The sequence below is a fragment of the Biomphalaria glabrata genome, chromosome 15, assembly GCF_947242115.1.
Source record: "Biomphalaria glabrata chromosome 15, xgBioGlab47.1, whole genome shotgun sequence".
NCBI lineage: Eukaryota > Metazoa > Mollusca > Gastropoda > Planorbidae > Biomphalaria > Biomphalaria glabrata.
This window is the reverse complement of record NC_074725.1, coordinates 27,581,244-27,602,837: the sequence shown is the minus strand read 5'-3', so window position 1 is coordinate 27,602,837 and position 21,594 is coordinate 27,581,244. Positions and strand designations below refer to the sequence as shown.

General features: G+C 37.5%; 1 protein-coding gene across 8 annotated transcripts in view; it reads left to right on the top strand.

The window, feature by feature from the left end:
- LOC106051373 (LIM and senescent cell antigen-like-containing domain protein 1) overlaps positions 1-13,359 on the top strand; it is a 37,142-nt gene extending 23,783 nt beyond the window's left edge. For all 8 annotated transcript variants that reach the window (XM_056012011.1, XM_056012010.1, XM_056012003.1 and 5 more), the window contains 11 exons: positions 1,128-1,235; positions 1,777-1,822; positions 3,019-3,085; positions 3,318-3,438; positions 4,598-4,669; positions 5,702-5,779; positions 6,213-6,363; positions 7,775-7,867; positions 8,049-8,097; positions 8,227-8,302; positions 9,714-13,359. In XM_056012011.1, the coding sequence (XP_055867986.1) occupies positions 1,128-1,235; positions 1,777-1,822; positions 3,019-3,085; positions 3,318-3,438; positions 4,598-4,669; positions 5,702-5,779; positions 6,213-6,363; positions 7,775-7,867; positions 8,049-8,097; positions 8,227-8,302; positions 9,714-9,837 (985 nt within the window). In that variant the 3' untranslated portion in view covers positions 9,838-13,359. The remainder of the gene's footprint in view (positions 1-1,127; positions 1,236-1,776; positions 1,823-3,018; positions 3,086-3,317; positions 3,439-4,597; positions 4,670-5,701; positions 5,780-6,212; positions 6,364-7,774; positions 7,868-8,048; positions 8,098-8,226; positions 8,303-9,713) is intronic.
- Positions 13,360-21,594: the final 8,235 nt, after the last annotated feature.

Genomic DNA, 21,594 nt, shown 5'->3' with positions numbered 1-21,594 from the left:
ATATGCTACATGCAGAATTTATTACAAAAGCTACATATGTATACAAATAAAGGATACAGCTACGCTGTTCATATACAAATACAGAGGCATATGCTGTTTACTTATAAATATAGAGTACAGATAGGCTGCTTATATACAATCATAGTACTGATAGGCTGCTTGTGTACAATTACAAATACAGACACATAGTCTGTTTACATATAAACATAGAGTAAAGATAGGCTGTTTATAGACAAACATAGAGTAAAGATAGGCTGTTTATAGACAAACATAGAGTAAAGATAGGCTGTTTATAGACAAACATAGAGTAAAGATAGGCTGTTTATAGACAAACATAGAGTAAAGATAGGCTGTTTATAGACAAACATTAGTAAAGATAGGCTGTTTATAGACAAACATGAGTAAAGATAGGCTGTTTATAGACAAACATGAGTAAAGATAAAAATGTAGGTTACAAATATGCAACATAAAGAACTATATTTTTAGGCTAGTGACTTCCAGACAGGTACAAGCTCAGTATTTTAGTTATTTTTTATTTTTGTCTGTATCTGAGCTTCAGTTTTTCTGCTTTGTAAGATAAAAAGTTGATTCCAGTCTCTGACTTTGCTATGTCACGCTGAAAAATAATCATTTTAAAACTTGAAAAGTATAAGGTAGCTTTCATTAGAATATAAATATTGTCTTCAATGCATTTTATGATTCATCTCCAAATTTTCTATGACTACTGAAATTTCTCATTTAAAACTAAAATGAGGTCATTGGGTCCACTTAGCATTGCATAATAAAAGTTGGGATATACAGCACCCATGTTGACCATTGACCAATATATATCAAATATATTTTAGCTTTGACTAAAACACAGTGGCCAATTTTGGTATAAATACATATGCATAAACATCAATCTAAATTTAAAAAAAATCAATAAATAAACAAACATGCTTATTTGTCAAAGCTGGATTTAAACAAAAACAACACCAAACCAAAAATGATTCATTTTGTCTGCTATATTTTGCCTCTCTTGAGAATGTCCTGTTTGTATCCACATATATGAACTCTATTGTTCCTGGAGAAGTTGATTAGCATCACAGACGATTATTAACACAGACATTTTTCTGTTTTACTTTCAGTGCCACAATGTCTCTGGGCAACGCAGTCTGCCAGCGTTGCAATGATGGGTTCAAGATGGACGAACAGATCGTCAACTCCAGTGGCCTCTGGCACACATACTGCTTTGTGTAAGTCTTTCTCTATTTATTTTTAAAAAAATCAGAACAAGCCTCCTCTTTGTTTCTAGTTAAAATAAAACCTTTGATTGCACAGTTTAATCTTTATGTGACTTCCTAATATTACTTGTGCATCAGATTGCTAATTCTGTGTCATAGTTAGTTTAGACAAGTTAGTGGGCTGAGTGGCATAAACCACGTGGTTACATGACATTCATGATTCTTATTTGTTTCCATCTCATTTTTATTTAAGAAGTCTTTACTTTGTTCTCTTCAATGATAAGTTCCTTCACTCAAGGAGGTGCCATTTAACAAATTTCTTATGCTATGAGGATCTTCCATTGTCAAGTGTTCAACCATGACATCACCATGCCCCATTATATGACGAACTAGTTATATTCTATTAATTAATTTTGTTGTTGTTGTTTTTTGATTGTTTTTTTGCAATGTTCGGTAAAGATATTTGATAATGATTCTGATTCTCTCTATCTTAGGGCTATACACAAACTTGCCATTTTAAAATTATTTTATTTTATATCTTTTTAAACTTCAGGTGTGCTCAATGCTTTCAACCTTTTCCAGAAGGAAGATTTTTTGAGGTGGGTGCAACATTTTTTATTGTAGGCCTTTTTTTTTTAAAAGTAAAATACCATCACCTGTTAGAGAAAAGTATATTTAAAATAATCATATGCCTCAAGATAGGTTTCAGCATAGTGAAAGTTTCTCTTTAAGACATAGATCTATGAGGTGAAGTTTGCATTCATTCATTTACAAGTAGAACAGTTTTATAACTGTTCTATGGTGAGAGTACTGGAATCAAACTTTGCATTCCTCAGCCAGTGAAGCTCTTTTCCACTAATTAAGTTTAGCCAATTTTTTAGTCATATTATTTGTTTGCTTAATAATCGTAAAAGTTGTTCTCTGACTTAACTCTGGGAAATGTTTCAAAAATATTTGCTTCTCTAATCATTTAAACTGAAAGTCTGTCTTGTGATTGACTTGATTAGGTCCCTGGTCAAAGTGTTACAACCAAATGGATTGAAATTCATGTCCATTTTTTTTTTTTGAGCCCTAATGGCCTTGACATTATCAGCTCTTGTCACTGAAATGGAATGCTTATCAAATGCATTGTGGTGCTTTGAATTACTGTGGATCACACAAACAGGAATTATGGGGACTATAATACAAATACCCATGATCCGAAAGACAACCACTGGACAGTTTTTTTTTGTGAAGGTTTGGGAAGGGGAAGCATAACTTTTTAAAAGACCCTTTGGTTCCAAATAGAACTGCCCAGACAGACAGAGTTGTTTCTGAAGTCCTTTTCTTGACAAGATAAACATGGTTGGTCTTAGTTCTTTAAAGCACTGGAATATCTAGACTTAGGAAGTAAAAAAAAAACAAAGTTCCGCTTTCAGACCTTGTAATCTATAGGGCAGATGATGTAAAGGCCATCTGTTTCTGTGGCCTTTGGTTAACAAGGGTGTCAAGTGACCATCACAACGACTAACCACCTTTACTTTTCCCCAATTAATGTCAGGTACCCATTAGAGCTGGGTGGACTGAGGAGGTTTCCTAAAGATCCCGAAATAAAAAATCCCAGTTTGACTTCAAATTTTTTTAGTTAGTTTTAGGACAGCCACTTTTCAGTGACAATAAATAACAAATGACATGTACCTGCAAATTTTTTTTTTTTGACATCTTTTTTTTTTAAATCATAATCTGACTGTAATGTTTATTCTTCCTGGCCTTTGCAACATTTATTTTAACTTTGATATTTTCTCTTTATCTGCAGTTTGAAGGCAGGAAGTACTGTGAACATGACTTCTGTGTACTGTTTGCTCCAAGCTGTGGCAAATGTGGTCAGTGTTTTGTTCATTTCAGTTTTCTTTAGTTTTGAGAAGCTAAGTTTTGAAGAAATGAAAATAGTTACATCCGAGCCCAAACCTGCAGCAGGATGGCAGGGGATGGATTCATTCACTGTATTGTTTTGCTATTTTGTTCTCTAGGTGAATTCATCAGTGGTAGAGTCATCAAGGCAGGGGCAGGGGATGGAGTTCATTCACTGTATTGTTTTGCTATTTTGTTCCCTAGGTGAATTCATCAGTGGTAGAGTCATCAAGGCCATGAATGCGTCCTGGCATCCGGAATGTTTCCGCTGCTTCTGTTGTGCTAAGATCTTGGCTGATGAAGGTTTTGTCAAGAATCAGGGAAGGTAACTGTTGATATGTATTACAACAACTATGCTCCTTTGACCAGGCTAGTTATGGCCCTTTCTAGCACAATGGCGTTGAAATAACCAAAAGTCTTGAAATATACTGGCCAATCCCAGTGTTTGCTATTGTGCCTATTATTGGCCATAACAAACATGTCCCCAGCAGTGGAATCTTTACATTTATTTATATTTCTTTTATATTCTTCTTTTTCAAGCCAGTTTTTTTTATCTGCCGAGCTGTGAGCTCTTTTGCAGACTGTGCCAAGGAAAAATAGTGTGCTGTTCTCTTCAGTGGTTCAGCACTGCCCTACAGGCTGTTGTTTTTTTTGGGCTGGAGTGGTAGTAGGGTCTGCCTAAGAGGGATTGGGAAGGGCTGTTCAAAGAGGATATGGTTTACGGTTTCATAAGGGTGGGCACAGTGTCTACAAAGGGGGAGTTGTGTGGAATTTATTTAGTTAAGATGTTAATTTAACAGAGATGTGGGTCCTGTTCTTAGTTGGAAGATTCTAGATTGGAAGTTAATACTGTCCAGTTTGTTTGGCATGGTCATTTCTTTGTACATAGCTCTGCCTGTTTCCTGATGCCTTTTGGTTGAGCCACTCCTCTTTGTGATTGTTGACTAACATTGACCCCCTAGGGTGAGGTAGTTAACAGGTCTATCTTGTTGTTCCATAGATGATCCCCCCTTTTGATAGCTTAATATTTTTTTCTTTTATAAAAAATGACAATTTTGCTTTAAAAACAACCAATTTTGATCTTTTTCCTTTTTCTGGGATCACCGCACTTATTTTTTCTCCAATTTTTTTACTCAATTCTTCTCTAACTAACTACACACTTTCTGAATGGCAAATTTTAAGTGTGAATACTACTGTAACATTGTAACAAGTTGTGTTTGATTCTGTTATTTTTGAGGATATCCTGAACTTTCTATTAGTCCTATATAAATCAAAATCTACACTATAGGCATATAGTAATATAACAGAAAATACAAGAAACAAAAATGGGAAAAAAATTTTCTCAATCTTTTGTCTACTGTCTCTGTGTGTCTACATTCCAAACATTTCATGTATTTATTTGTTTATCATTGAGCATATTGAGCTGTTTTTTTAAACATTTTTTTTTTGTTTAGTTTACACTACTTCTTCTTTTCTATTTCCAGAGCTCTCTGCAAAGATTGTAATGCCATGGAAAAGGCCAAAGGTTTAGGAAAGTATTTCTGTTTTAAATGCCAGTAAGTTGAGTCATTCCTTTTAAAGCCTTCACTTTCCTTAACTGTAGTAAGATTATGTTATTATTAAGAAATTGATTTGAGAATATGTTCTGTAGAATGCCATTATGAAATTACGATGATGTAGATTTCTCACAATTCATTAACATTGTAATAGTCATTGTTTTGTTTTGAAAATCATCATTTTACAGATGTTTCAAGATAATTTGAATTTGTTTAGTTCCCTGGAGGCGCGGTGGCTGAGTGGTTAAGCGCTTGGCTTCCGAACCGGGGTCTTAGGTTGGAATCTTGATGTAGACTGATACTTTTTTAATTTTGGGAACTTTAGGGGGGGGGGGGGGGTGTTCTGGGTTTGAATCCTGGGATTTTTAATTTCTGAATCATTGGGCGTCGATATACTAAGGGTATGACTCTCCAATGCTGGTCCTTAAAACGTACAAGTATTATACAATACACTCGATGAATGAGTATAGAATTTGTATTTATTTACAGCCAACAATAGGTTACACATGTAACATTGAATACATAATCTTCAATAACTAAAAGTACTAAATGTGCCCAAATTAATACTACAGGGCGCTTAGACTAGATTCAATTAACATAGGCCATCAATGCCACACATAGTATTACCCTCAAATATCCGTTCACACACATAGCAAGAATAATAATATAACATCTTCTTATGCTAGGCATAAAAACTGATAAACAATCACAAGCACCCTACTCAGATTAGGTCAGCTCTCCAACTGCTAGACTGACCACAGGAAACAGTATTGTCCCCCCTTGAAAATCCAGTGATAAAAACAATTCACAAACCAACTAATAAAATAAACAAACACACTCACAATCTCACATCTTACACCCCACCCCCCGCTCTTGACAGCAGATTCAACAGAATTTTCAGTATAGTTTTTTGTTGTTTACTCCCATAGCAGTGTCCATGCTTTTCATCATGAAAGATGAATAATTAGCATTAACCTTAGCTCTATGCTTTGTTAATTCATGACCTATTTTATTCCATAATGTCTGTTTCAGCTCTATTATAGATGGGGGTCATCTCAAGTGGAAAGGTGAAGCCTATCACCCTTACCATTTCAACTGCCATTCTTGTGGGTGAGTTACAGATGTATTGTTGTAGACCGGCTTATCCTGTGCTTGTATAAGTAATACAAGTGCCTGTAAATCCTTAACATCCCCAACTTGTCAACAGAGTTTGTGATTGTACCTGTTAATATGTCATTGTTTGAATCTTGATTAAAACTGCCAAGTGAAATAATATTTGTATTCCTTTTAAAAAAAATTGATATTTTTTTGTTGGTTATTTATTTAGTAATAAAAGTTATGAAAACAAGTGCCTAAAAATCCTTAACCTCCCCAACTTGTCAACAGAGTTTGTGATTGTACCTGTTAATATGTCATTGTTTAAATCTTGAAAAAATTTGCTAAGGGAAAAAATATTTGTATTCCTTTTATAAAAATTGATATTTTGTTGTTGTTTTTTTTATTTGGTAATAAAAATATGATTTTTTTTGTTTCTGTTTATCAGCATTGAGTTGAAAGAAGATGCCCGTGAGAAGGATGGCGAGCTCTACTGTCTGCGCTGCCATGACAAGATGGGCATCCCCATATGTGGTGCTTGTAGACGTCCCATTGAAGAGAGAGTAGTGCATGCCCTGGGCAAAACCTGGCATGTAGAGGTTAGAGCCACTTACTTTTCTAAACTAGTACATTGCTTTAAAGGAATGTATCTTTAAAGTTACATGGTGGATTTTCTAAGTTATCTGAAGGTCTAGCTTTCTATCTCTGCTGGAAGATGTGATTTTACTTTCCTTTTAAAGTCATTAGTTAGTTTCATGTTTTGCCAACTTAACATCGTTATGGCCACACAAGTCAATTTCATTAGCTAGTGAGTCTTAACTAAATACACCGGATGAATTCACTGACAAATCCAGAGGCATTTGATATTGACTATAGATATTGTGATACTTAGCTGTTCATTTTAAAAATGATTTGTTCATTTAAACGTCATAAAGAGATTGAACAAATCAGATAAAATTTTACTTGTATAAAAATACTCGTAACTCCATAACCACATTAGTTTGCATTAAATAAGCCATTCCATTAGCCAAGTGTTAACCAGTTGGCATCCCTTATGTAATGCAACAAGGTTCATGGCTAAAGAACATCAAGTCTGTCAATATGGACTAGAAAAAAGTGAACAAAAGAAACACTATATTTGTAGGATACCAAGAAATCAAATCCTCCACGAGGGTTCATTCATCCATACATCCCAGAGGCGCTTCAGCCCATGGAGGGCTCTGGCCTGCTTCAACACATCCCTCCATTCAGATCCCTCCTGGACCTTTCGTCTCCACGCCCTAACCCCAAGCTGTTGTAGATCTGCCTCCATGAGGGTCACTTTAGTATAATCCAACGCTTAACAGCATTTATTGCATACTGATGTAGAGCAACTAAACTTTGTTTCACTCAATTAAAAAGATATTGGCACCATAGGGGATCATTTTGAACTTTTCATACTTCAGATAATTATAGTTGTAAAGTAAAGCTCCCATTTCAGACCATGCTATCTATAGGGCAGATGATGTTATGGTCATCTGTTTATTTGGCCAACGGTTAACGAGCAGGGTGTCATATGGCCAGCACAACGACCAACAGTCTTTACTTTCCCCAACTAAAGTCAGGTATCCATCACAGTTGGGCGGACTTGGGAGTGCCCTAAAAAATCCAGATATTCAAAATTCCAGGTCTGGAGGCCAACCGCTTAACCACCCAGCCACCGCACCCCCAATTATAGTTGTACATTCAAATAAGTATTGTAGATAATGAAGTCAGATATAATAGATAAGTGTGTCATTTTTTTAATTATATTTTTTTTTTAATTATTTGACTGTGTAAGTTTTTTCTAACATGAACTAAAAATTTTTTTTTTTTTTATTAATATTTATGCAATTATTTTTTTTAAAGTTGTAAATGAATCCGAGCTCTATGTCTACATAGTGTTTTCTATTGTCTTTGAGATGATGAACATGTTGAATTAACTTGAAAGAAACATGTGTAAAAGTTTTAATTCCAATGCTGTCTCCCCAGCACTTTGTGTGTGCCAAGTGTGAGAAACCTTTCTTAGGCACCAGACATTATGAGAAGAAAGGATTGGCTTACTGTGAGATTCATTATCATCAGGTGGGTGTTCCTTCTCAATCTTAAACATCTATATATATATATTTTTTTTTTGTTCAAAAATTAAAAAATAAGGAAGCTGTAAATATTTTTGATTTAATGTTAATTTTGCATGAGTTGGGAAACACTTGTCTGAAAATGTAAACCCTAACATATATATAAATATATTTTTCTTTTCTTTCAGCTTTTTGGTAACATTTGTTTTGTCTGTAACAACATCATCAATGGAGATGGTAAGTCAAGTTGTATACACAGTCTAGCCTTATAAGGAATGCTGAGTTTGCTTTTTTTTGTGGCACAAGTTAGAAATTTTATAAGTTTCAAAATTGTAAAGTTATCTGACAATGACTTTCTATTTCCAGTGTTTAGTGCCTTCAACAAGGCCTGGTGTGTCAACCACTTTGCTTGCTCCATATGTGACAAGAAGATGAGTCAGAAGTAAGTCGAATAGTGTGTGTGTGTTTCTGTCGTTTACTTTTTCTCAATTTATTCTCCGAAGTATCACTAGCGGTGTAGCTTCTGAGGTGTTGCAAAAATATTTCCCTTCTGTCCTGTTGTTTTCAGTCACTTTTTAAATTTTGTCATCCTTTCCACTTAAAGACTTAACTACATGGTGTTGTATTCTCACACATTTGTCTGCTCTGGGTGTCGCAAAATATATAGGTTGCAGCTGGGACTGCGAAGCCATGTGAAATACTAAACTCGAAGCCAAGCCTTATTATTCTCAGGGCTGGTAGATTGAATACATTTAGTCTTCTCTTAGAGCTTGTAAAAGCTGGTAGATTGGTTTTATTAGTGTTGTGTTCTCTCAGATGGGGGTTTTTTGAGTTTTTGAGTTTAGGCACATCGGCACAATTTAGGCCATGTCGTGCCCGTCTCAGATGGGATGAACGTATGCCAAAAGCAGTCTTTTGATGAGCTGAATAGTGGTCAGCATAACAGAGGTGCTTCACGGAAACACTTTAGAGACCAACTTAGTGGCCAACTTTCCTGGAGCACCTGGCTGCAGGCAGCTTCACACAGCTAGAGGTCACTTACAAAAGCCGTGGGATACACATTTGAGGTCAACAGAAAATCCACTGTTGAGGACAGACGTTGACGGCAAAAAGAAAATTTAAATCGACCATTGGTGGACAATGGTTTTGCCTGCGCTGGATGTGGCAAAATTTGTAGGTGGCATCTGGGACCGCGTAGCCACGGGAAATACTGCATTCCTCATTAATCTTTGGACTTGCAGACAAGCCTTATTATTTTTATTATTATTATTATTCCCTCAGAGCTGGTAGATTGACTTTTATAAGTGTTGTTCGCTCAGTTGCCATGAATAAATTCAATTAAACTCATATTTTCATTGCAAGTATATAAGTCTGTTTTTAACATTAGTTCCATAAAAAAGAATGACATTTTACTTGGAAAACGTTAATCTCTTTACAAGTTTTGCTTTAAAAGCATGGTTTTAAATACATTTTAGCATAAAGCTTTCTGACTGCATCAAAACTAGGTTGACAGAAATACCAGTTTCAGTTTTTGTATATTACTTATGAAATATTACTTTGGAAATATTACTCAGGAATTATATGAGCCTACTTGTGTATATGTTACATTTTCAACAGTTTCGTTCATTTATGCCTCTTTTTTTGTAAATTGTTGTTAAATAATTTGTTGTAGTATTATTGTTGTAAAAAAAAATATTTCTTTAAAGACATTTATTATTATTGTTGTTTTTATTAAGACATTTATTTTTATTATTGTTTTTATAAAGACATTTATTGTTATTGTTGTTTTTATAAAGACATTTATTGTTATTGTTGTTTTTATAAAGACATTTATTTTTATTATTGTTTTTCAGAACAAAGTTTTTTGAGTTTGACCAAAAACCTGTCTGCAAGAACTGTTACGATAAGTTTCCCGGGGAACTCAAGAAAAGATTGAAGAAGGCCTATGATGAAGCTGTGAAAGCAGGAAAAATATAAACCCGAGAAGATGGCAATCATCTCGTAGTTACTTTTTTTTTTTACAAATTACTCTCCAACTAGGCTTCATATTCTTGCATGCGTATAACTATAATTAGTGTGTTCAGACTGTAGAGATTTTCAATTGCTTGGTGATTCGTTGGTTTGCGGCTGTGATATTTGTCATGATCTCTGATGAAGAGCTGGCCCCTTGAGACAAACACATCCCAGGAGTTGAAGTTGGAATGCCCAAGCTGTCATAATATTTAAATGTACACACAGTCACATGATTGCGACCAGTCATGTGACTGCAACTGGTCACATGACTGCAAGTGTTTAGCTTGTCAACAGGAAGAGCTGGTTGTGAACTTGTTATTTAAGTCCCAGTTATAACTATTAATGTATTTTGAAATGTTGTCCTGTCTTTGTTAACTTATAGTGATGTTCATCCTCTGTTTCTTTGTATTGGCATTACTAATTGTTATAGTAACAAGTCCATCAGTTTACCAGTGATCAGCAGTCTAGAATTTACAACATTTTTATGCTAATATGTACAATCTATGAGTTGAAATATGATTTATTGAAAAATGCATAGCTCTCTAATCACTGAAAGGGGAGATAATCTTTCCAGATCACTCATTCTTAGTTCAAACCTAGTGTTTACAAAAAATCTGGCTGACACAAAATTAGATTAGTTTATGCTTATCATTATTACACAATTTGGAAACAACAGAAGCAAAATTATTATTATCTAGCCAGCTTTTGGAGATTTAAAAAAGAAATAATTTAACTCTTTCTCTCCTCATTAAATAAAATTAATGTTTAACTTGATAAACTTTTTTTTTTTTTTCTGGTAACAAACGACAAAGCTATTGAAGCTTAATCATAACATGGTTATGAAATAGTAATGAGCAAAATGAAGAATTCCATCGAAACGTGGAAAGATAATTACGGAGAGAAAGAGTTAAATACTTACGTATGGAGACCATACTAATGTATTGACTGCTTTATGTAATAATAATAAAGGAAACATCACACTGTTTTGTAACTAAAGCTCTGTCTAGACTGTGTTGATTTTCATGGTTAATCTGAGCCAGACAGTGTGTTGTTTCCTCTCTTGTTAGTCCTTCTCTTCTGTTGAACTAACAAATGTCCAATGCATTATTTCCCATGTATCATTATGACACTCACTCTAGGCCTAGTTCAGTTCTTGACTTTGCCTTGAAGGAACATGTCACTTTTTTTTTTTTATGTGCAGTATTTGTGTACATTTTCTTGGTGCTAATATTTTGTTTTGTTGAGTAGAGCTGCCTTACTTGTTATTTTAATTTTATTTGGCTTTTTTTTTTCCTGGCAATGTACTCTATGAATTGTGGACAAAAGGAAATGTTACTTTGCTTTAGGATATAAACACACCGAAGGAAGCAATCTCTCGTAATCTAGGTTTAATTTTTGCAAAGCTGACCACATTTTTTTAAAAAGATATTTGTTTTTTTATATAGTAACGTAGCGTCAAATTAGCTGTATTTTCTACACAATTTATGGTGAATGTCAAATGTTAGAATATGAGTGAATTGGCTGGCCAAGTGATAAAACACTTGGCTCATAAATGGGAGACCTTAGGTTCAAGTCCTAGTATAGTCATCAGGGTCTAAGGGTTTTCCTAAGTGTGCCCAGCTATACAAGTTCTCTACACCATGGTCATTGTGCTGGCCACACAATCACCTGTCAACCGTTGGCTTTAGAAACAAGAGACTACTACCTCATTTGCCATTGGATCCTAGGATAAGATAAGAGGGAACTTTGCTTCTTACTTTTATATATATTAGACTAACCGGATAAGACCCGTGGCCTGCAGACCTTAGTTTGGGTATTACTGATCTACTGGATTGAATTTAGATCTATGTCAAACTTGGAGAATGTTCCCTTCACATTTTTTATTTTACCACGAAAATAAAAGTAGAGTATGAGAACGGGTTTACCCATTCAGCTGACATATTCATATCCAATATAAATGTCAATGAAAACGGCAATTTGTTAAAAAGTGTTGCTACTTAACAGAGATAAAATTAGGTACTTTTTGTCTATTTTTAGGGCCCTCCGGTTGTGGGAGGGACATTCAACATATACTACGGTCTCCGCCATGATTTAAGAAACTTTTCTGCCAAGTTTTATCAAGATTTGGTCAAACGGTTTTGATTTTTATTCGGGACATACATACACAGCCTTACTTTCTGCTTTATATATTAGATTTATATAAAATTTATCAAGAAACTTTACTACAAGGAGAATGGTATAGTTCAGAGGTTCACATTTTCTCCACATTTTATTTCAGTTTTAGAGCTTAGGAACAAGTTTAGTTTAATTCCAGGCTTCTGTTTATTGTTTATAGATATCACAGTATTGTAGTATGTTGGTATTGATTCTTTATCGCATTGTATTTATTATTATTGTCAGCCTATAAGACATGCTTCATTGTCACCTATTTACAATGTAAGAAGAGGCTTCTCTTCCATGTAGTCAACACACAATAAAGTCATGTAGTATTGATTGATCATTGAAATTACTGCCTGAAGGTCTTTGTTTTTTTTAAATAAGCTGAGCCTCTTGGCTTTCTTGAACCAGTGCCGGATTTACCTATTAGCAACAGAAGCTATAGAAAAGAAAAAAAAAAAGGAAAGTTTCCCTTTTCAAACCTTTTGATCAGTAGGGCAGATGATGTTAAGGTCATCTGTTTCTTTGGCCAATGGTTATACGAGCAGGATGCCATGTGGCCAGCACTACGACCAACCGCTTTTACTTTCCCCAATTAATGTCAGGTACCCATTAGAATAGGGTGGGCTCAGGTGCGACCTAAAAATCTTGAAATTCAAAATCCCAGACGTCACAGAGATTAGATCCCAGGACTCCAGGTTGGGAAGCCAAGCGCTTAACCACTTAGCCACTGCACCCCCAACATAAGCTATAGCTTAGCCAAAAAAAAAAAAAGTTCCATGGATATTTTCCATCATTTTGATGCTGATTACAGGGAGCCCAAAATCTCAAAAAAAAAGCTTAAGGTCTTATCAGTTCTAAATCTGGCCTTGTTCTTGACTTTAAACTAAAGGAGTCATTGATTTGGAGCCATGAATTTGAGGGGTGAAATAGTAGCTAAGATTTGGTTATTCTATGTAAAGTGTATTTGATGCCAACTCTGCACCTTATTATACACAAATAAAAAATTAGATTTTGTATGAATCATTAGAATTCATAATAGAAAATTAATCTTACGACATATATCTAGATGTACTTTCAACCAGAGATAAATAGATCTATACTTATTTCAACTGTATACATATTAGGATCTAATATCTATAAGTGTATAATTGTACTCTGTACCATTATATTTCATGTATACATAATTTTTATTACCTTAGTTTGAGTTATTACATTTCACCAGAGTCATTAAATGGACCACAATTTCTATTTTAACTATATTATAGTCTTTCGCTATGGGTCCTGCTGGCTAGTGTTGTTCAATAAAGAAAATGTAAAAAAAAAAAAGGATTACTTCCCTTGATTATTTCAAGAAACTTATTAGGGGAACCAACATTCAGGATTTTTTGGTTGCATTAGCATTCTAGATTACTAAATTCAGAAATTTAAACTGCACAGCTTGATCAAGTCTCCTAAATTGTGAAAAGCAACTGCAAATATTAGTCTAGACCAGGGGTTCTCAACCTGTGGGTCGCGACTCTTTTGGGGGTCGATTGACCATTTGCCAGGGGTCGCTTAAGACCATCGAAAATAAGGATTGTTATTGTCTACTCTTCTATTGCTGTATGTGTGTGTCGGGGGGGGGGGGTCGCGGCAGATTGTAAAAAGGGGTTGAGCCGAGCTTAAAAGGTTGAGAACCGCTGGTCTAGACTGACTCTAGGCTCTATACAATTTTAGGAATAAATGAAATGTGGTCTATGTATGGGTGCTGACAGTGTTAAAGCATTGCTCATTGATTGACAGCTGCTTCGGGAAAGGGACTTATCTCGTATGGGGACATTTGGGACGACAGTATTTTAAAGCTGTCGGCGCAAGAGCCGCGCTCCCTGAAAAGGCTTGAACGAAAAGACCAGCTTGCTTTAACTGGCATAGTGGAGAGCACCTGGCAGCAAAAGGCTTCCGAAAGAAACAGCTGGAGATATCTTACAATGGCCCCCGGATACATTTTGATACCATAAGGAAATCTATTGCCGAAGACAGGTGTAGATGGCAAAATGAGAACTTTAACCAACCACTAGCAGACAACGGGATGTGGCAAAAAATGTAGGTCACAGTTAGAGGACTAGGTATCCTCGTGAAATACTGCATGGGGCGTGGTGGCTGAGTGATAAGACGCTTAGCTTCAGATCGAGGGGTCTTGGGTTTGAATATCCGTGATTTCTAGGCTTTTGGATTGTTAGGACGCCCTTTACTCCACCCAACTGTACAAGCTGCCTACTGCATACCAATTATACAGTAATCATCCAGTAGTAGTCCACAGTTCTTCAGGACACTAACTCATTCCGTCTTGATTATGACTGAATATTGACCGCACACCATCCATTAAAATCTTTTGTATTATGTGTCTGACAACGTTAAGTGTGTGTTGTGTATTAAGTGTGTGTTGTGTGTTAAGTGTGTGTTGACGTATTATAATATTACACATGAGACTGGTTACTATTAGTGTGTCGCGAATGTCGTAGAATGCCGGGTTCGTGCTTCCTGGAGTCACACGTGACACGTGACGAACATAGATACTACAGAGTGACTTAAATCCACTTTGGCAGACAAAATATAAAGTTTATTTGATGACAATACTAATACTGCACTCCTTGGCAGTTACATGATCCAATAAGAAACAAAGTCACATCCGCATAACAGAGATATCAAATTTATCCAACATGTCAAATCCTCCAAAATAGACATCAAGTAACGTCCGCATCACAGCGGGTAACAGATACTTCAACAATAATAGTACAGAATAATAACTACTAGAAATACATATCTCAAGTGACCACTGGCTTCGACTGCCCAAAAGATACTTTTACTACTTGACTCTCTAAGTCACTACTGTCCAGACCGGACCAAAAGATACTACCCGACTGCCCTGGAACAAAGGCTACTACTTGACTGACTAAAAGTCGATTTAGTCATCCTTACTTCCTGTTTCTATATCAGGAGTTTCACGTGTCTTTTCACCCTCTTAACCCTAGGTGAACATTTAACAGGCAATGTCAACAGAGACTGTGACAGTGTCACAGAAATGTTGAAATTAAAAACAGCAACCCTTCAAAAACACCAAGCTCAAGCATTTCGTTTCGTGTGAGATGTAAGGCGATCTTAGTTCCTGCTCCAACTATCGAGGAATAACACGACTGTCCATTCCTGGAAAAGTGTTTAACAACATTCTTCTAAACCGAATGAAAGATGTTGTAGAATGTAGATCAACATCTCCTTGACCAACAAGCTGGCTTTCGAAAGGAGAGATCATGCACAGATCAGATAGCGACACTAGGCATAATTTTGGAACAGTCCATGGAATGGAACTCCCCTCTCTACGTCAGCTTTATAGACTATGAAAAGGCATTTGACAGGTGGACAGACAGACCCTCTGGAGACTTTTGAGACACTATGGAGTGCCTGACAAAATGACAAATATCATCAAGAAGTCATACGAGGGGATGGCTTGCAGGATAGTGCATGAAAGACAACTGACAGAGAGACATTTGAAGTCCAAACAGGAGTGAGACAAGGTGAGCGCTGGAAGAGGTGGAAAGCTTCACCTATCTCGGCAGTATCCTAGACCACCATGGAGGAACATATGCAGATGTCAGAGCCCGCATTGGTAAAGCTAGAGCAGCCTTCCATCAGCTGAAGAACACCTGGGGATCTAGGGAAATAAGCACCACCACCAAGAGCAGGCTCTTTAATACTATTGTTAAGCCGATACTACTTTATGGAGCTGAGACCTGGAGAACCACCATCACCACCATGAAAAAATCCAGGTATTCATCAATACCTGCCTGAGGATGATACATATGATCCGCTGGCCAGACAAGATCTCGAATGAGAAACTGTGGCAAACAAGAAAGCAGCAGCCCATTGAAGTAGATATCCTTCAGAGACGCTGGAGATGGATAGGTCACACCCTTCGCAAGACTGCATCCAACATAACAAGGCAAGCCCTAACCATGTAACCCAAAAGAAAAGAGGAAGAGGGGACGGCCCAGGAATACACGGCGCCGCGATTTGGAAGCAGATGCTAAGCAGATGGGCAAGACATGGGGACAGTTGGAGAGACTCGCCCAGAACCGAGATGCCTGGAGGAAGCTGGTTGGGGGACTATGCCACAGAAGGGACCACAGGCATAGATGATGAGATATAAGCTCATGTGGGATGCATGAAGACTATCACGTGTCTAGATGTAAGCTCATGTGGGATGTATGAGGACTATCACGTGTCTAGATGTAAGCTCATGTGGGATGTATGAAGACTATCACTAAGCTCATGTGGGATGCATGAAGACTATCACTAAGCTCATGTGGGATGTATGAAGACTATCACTAAGCTCATGTGGGATGTATGAAGACTATCACGTGTCTAGATGTAAGCTCATGTGGGGTGTATGAAGACTATCACTAAGCTCATGTGGGATGTATGAAGACTATCACGTGTATAGATGTAAGCTCATGTGGGATGTATGAAGACTATCACGTGTCTAGATGTAAGCTCATGTGGGATGTATGAGAACTTTCATGTGTCTAGTTGTAAGCACATTTGGGATGTAGGAGGACCTTCATGTGTCTAGATGTAAGCACATGTGTTATGTAGGAGGACTTTCATGTGTCTAGATGTAAGCACATGTTGGATGCATGAAGACTATCACGTGTCTAGATGTAAGCTCATGTGGGATGTATGAGGACTATCACGTGTCTAGATGTAAGCTCATGTGGGATGTATGAAGACTTTCATGTGTCTAGATGTAAGCACATGGGGGATGTATGAAGACTTTCATGTGTCTAGATGTAAGCACATGTTGAATGCATGAAGACTATCACGTGTCTAGATGTAAGCTCATGTGGGATGTATGAGGACTATCACGTGTCTAGATGTAAGCTCATGTGGGAAGTATGAGAACTTTCATGTGTCTAGATGTAAGCACATGTGGGATGTATGAAGACTTTCATGTGTCTAGATGTAAGCACATGTGGGATGCATGAAGACTTTCATGTTTAGATGTAAGCACATGTGGGATGCATGAAGACTTTCATGTGTCTAGATGTAAGCACGCGTGGGATGTATGAAGACTTTCATGTGTCTAGATGTAAGCACATGTGGGATGCATGAAGACTTTCATGTGTCTAGATGTAAGCACGTGTGGGATGTAGAAGGACTGTCACGTGTCTAGATGTAAGCACATGTGGGATGTATGAGGATTTTCACGTGCCTAGATGTAAGCACATGGGGGATGTATGAAGACTTTCATGTGTCTAGATGTAAGCACATGTGGGATGCATGAAGACTTTCATGTGTCTAGATGTAAGCACGCGTGGGATGTAGAAGGACTGTCACGTGTCTAGATGTAAGCACATGTGGGATGTATGAGGATTTTCACGTGCCTAGATGTAAGCACATGGGGGATGTATGAAGACTGTCACGTGTCTAGATGTAAGCACATGCGGGATGTATGAGGATTTTCACGTGTCTAGATGTAAGCACATGCGGGATGTATGAGGATTTTCACGTGTCTAGATGTAAGCACATGGGGGATGTATGAAGACTTTCACGTGTCTAGATGTAAGCACATGCGGGATGTATGAGGATTTTCACGTGCCTAGATGTAAGCACATGTGGAATGCATGAAGACTTTCATGTGTCTAGATGTAAGCACACGTGGGATGTAGGAGGACTTGTAAGCACACGTTGGATGTAGGAGGACTGTCACATGTCTAGAGCGGAAAAAATAGGACAACCAAAGGAACGCATTAATTATGTACAATGTCTGAACAATAGACGATGTATTTATTTATTTATTTACAGCTAAAAAATCGAATGGAGTGAGACATGGACTTCAGCTATCAAATCGCAGGGTGTCTTCAGTTCTACAAGCCCTTTTCTACCTAAACATTAGTACAGACAACCGACCGCAGCAATTCCCAGTGTCGCTCCAGGTCCTCAATACAGTTCACTGGTAGTACGAAGGATGTCTCTTAGTCCCAGACAGCTCAGTCTCCTATAACCTGCAGATCACTTCAGCCAGATCTAAAACAGTTCTACCTCTAGAATCAATAGCTACTTTTGGTTTATCATAAATCTGCCCTTTTGTTAATAAAATTCCCCTTCACCTGTCCGTTAATCTGTTGGACCTTAAGGGAACCAAACATAATCAGACAACCGTCTTTCTCTGTACAAATATCGACAAATATCCTCTTTACTTAGGTCTGTTACTGGTAAATACTCTTGGTCGCTTCGTATTTGATGTCATATCACATACCCACAGGGGCCGCCGAGTTTATGTAAAACTAACTCCCTGATTCGTCATCTTATGAAACGTTATATTTGAGTAGCGCTGGTCGAATAAATGTTAATTATGCAGTCGAAACTTCAATATATTTTCAAATATGTTATACAAAACAAGATCTTCTAATTATGCAAATGTATACAGCTAATTGGTTCACACATTTGCGTTGAAACTGTCTCCATTTACACAAACCGATTTAGTTTTAACACCGCATAATGTTTGCTATCATGGCAGCTTTACACAATTATGGTAAAGGCTTCGGGAGTCAACCCTGAGGAAAAATCAGAAGCTGGCCACTCATAGGTAGTTTGCAGCAGCACACAGTGCTACACCCTGGCAGAACCGTTTGATTTTCAAAAGAGCTGAGCCGAAGGCTCTTCGAGCTCTAGGCGTGTAAGCCTGCTTGAACCAACCGTTCTGTCTGGAAGAGATCCAAGTCAATGCCTATGTAAAGCATTGCTATTTCCGATGTATCTGGCACTCCGGGCGCTAGACTAGAATTTATGTCAATGCCTATGTAAAGCATTGCTATTTCCGATGTATCTGGCACTCCGGGAGCATGGACTAGAATTTATGGCCGAAGGCCGAGTACACCGGGAACCTCAGCCATTTTCCTATATCTGAAAATATTGTAGAACTTCCCTCGCGGATCCTAGTATTCTGGCTTCTTAGTTTTGCCTGAAATAAAAAAATAGAAAATAAAATTAGGCCTATAGTCCTAATAACTGAAAAAAAAAAAGTCAAACTTTTGACAAAAATGTGAAGAAAAAAATATCGAAACCGGACCCTAACCCTAACCTAGAACGACAGCGTTGTCTTCCGGACACTTTGGTCTACACTAGATTTGATCTAGATACTAAATGTAAATTAGCACACTTAGAACCATTTGCGCATTGATTAACTTTTATTTTAAAATGTATTTTCTACGTCAAGAAAAAACAAATCTCGTACGATTCTGATTTTCAAAGCTGAAAGTAGGTCAAACAAAAATTACATTCCCACATGACGTACACGTATGTGTATGCAACTACAGTCAATTTACCGTAGACCTTAACATTTTCAGTATTGTAACAACCTTGTGATGATTCAAAACTTCAGCATGTTGCGTGCCTGAAGCAATTAGAAATGAGGCAGCATATTTCTACCCTAGTATACATGGACATGGGCGTAGCCCGGATTTTTTTTTTTTTTGGAAAAAAAAAAGGGGGGGGTAAGGGGAGGGGGTATTTTCTTCTTTTTTCTTTCTTTACACGTTTTTTTTTTTTTTGGAAAAAAAAATGGGGGGGTGGGGAGTTAAGTCTCTTATTCCCTAGCTCTAGCATAGATTCTGTCTGGGGCTAGTGTGGTATGGCAGTCTATAGGTGCATACCAAATATTCAACCTGCCATTCACCACTTTCTATTCATGAAGCTCAGCAAAATAAAAAAAGAAAGTACAGTTTTTCACCGCACAATGTCATAAATGGTTGAGAACAGTGTAGTTCGCTTTAGTTTTTCTCAGGCTGTCTTGAACTCATGTAGATTTACTCCATTAATAGGCGTGGAGTTCTGAACCTCAAATTGTTCCCTTCTATGCTTTGCTCTTTTTTTTTTGTCGGATGAGGAGTTGAACCCCAAACCCTTCAGTTTTTTTCAAGCTATTGCTTGAATTCCTGTAGATTTACTTTATTAGTGGCGCATAGGAAAACGGTAGGAAAACAGGTCGATAAATAAATTATTGAACTTCAGGTGAGGGGGCAGGCGGTTGTAACCAACACCACCTCAGCTATGCCCATGCTAGTACACATGTCTCTGCCCATGTCATCAAAGTTCGTGTATTTCCAAATCTACTCTATTGATGGCTATTTGCATTTGTATAGCCAAGTAGCCCTTGATCTAGATGTAAGCCCAAATGTCCACATTGAAGTCAGATAAAACAATCTATATTTTATACAATGATCATCAAAAAAAAAAGTCATAATTTATGCTCATACGATTATAGCCGTATAAAGATTGTTGTTAACTAAATGCATTAATACAGACCACACCTTTATATGGATGCTATTGCAATATCAAATTTCCCCATTAAGGGAAGTAATTTGAGTATATGCCAACATAAAAGTCAATTTTATTCGCCAATGCGTCCGTGCAAAGCGAATTCGACAACCCCAAATCGATAAATTACCTTTGGATTACAGACTGGCATAGTTTGGCAAAGTGTCCAGACTGTCACCTCGTGGGGAAAAGCAAATCCCCACTCTCCCGCTGGGCAGAAGCGGCCTTATAGGGGGTGGCGAATAAGGCAACCACCCAAGGTCCGCGCCTTGGGCGAGGGATGGGGAGGGGGAGCCCAAGATAAATAGAATCGTTTTGTCAATGTCAGCCAATCGTACACAATATTCTTGACCCTGATATACATGACACTGGCCAAGGGACCCACGCACCGCTAAGGCCGCCTCTGTCTATAGGTGTCAGTAGGCTGTTATATCTCATGTAACAGAGTGCAAAAACTCAAGGTACCTCCTAATTCAGGGGCGGATATAAGTACACGGAGGCTATAAAAGAAAATTTTAGTGGAGATCATATCATGTGCCCGCTGCCATCCCCCGTCGTCCTGCGGAAGTTTTGGACTAGGAAGTAAATTAACTTCAACTCTAAAGAAGCATCCGAAACATGTAAAACAAACATTTTCCATAGAAATGAACTGATAGGTCACCATTGTACCTGGTTTGACCTTTTCGACCCTCATGTAGTTGTTGGAGAAAGGCGATCAATCTTGAAGAGCATCCGAGCGGAAATAAGATCATCTACAGGTCACCGCGACTCACCGTGTCAAAAGTTTTGCTGAGATTTAAGCAGGCAGCGTTCAAGTCCAGGTTCTGTTCCCTGCATGTTCCCTGCATTTGACGCAAAGCGAAAAATCCTGTCCGGTGTACTTCTACCAGCCCGAAATCTACATTGAATATGGCGTCCTTGACATTTTAGTTTAGTTTGAGAGTTTAGTTCGCCCATGAGTCCACCCAGCTCTAATGGGTACCAGACTTTAAATTAGTTGGGAATAGTAAAGGCGTTTGGTCGTTGTGCTGGCTACATATATGACACCCTTGGCCAAAGAAACAGATGGCCTTAACATCATCTGCTCTATAGATCGCAATGTCTAAAAAGGACCTTACTTTTTTCTTACTTTCATTGGCATAGACAAGTCATGAATCAGATCCGGCCCGCGATGTGGTTTAATCCGGTCCGCCGAAACGTCTGCACAAA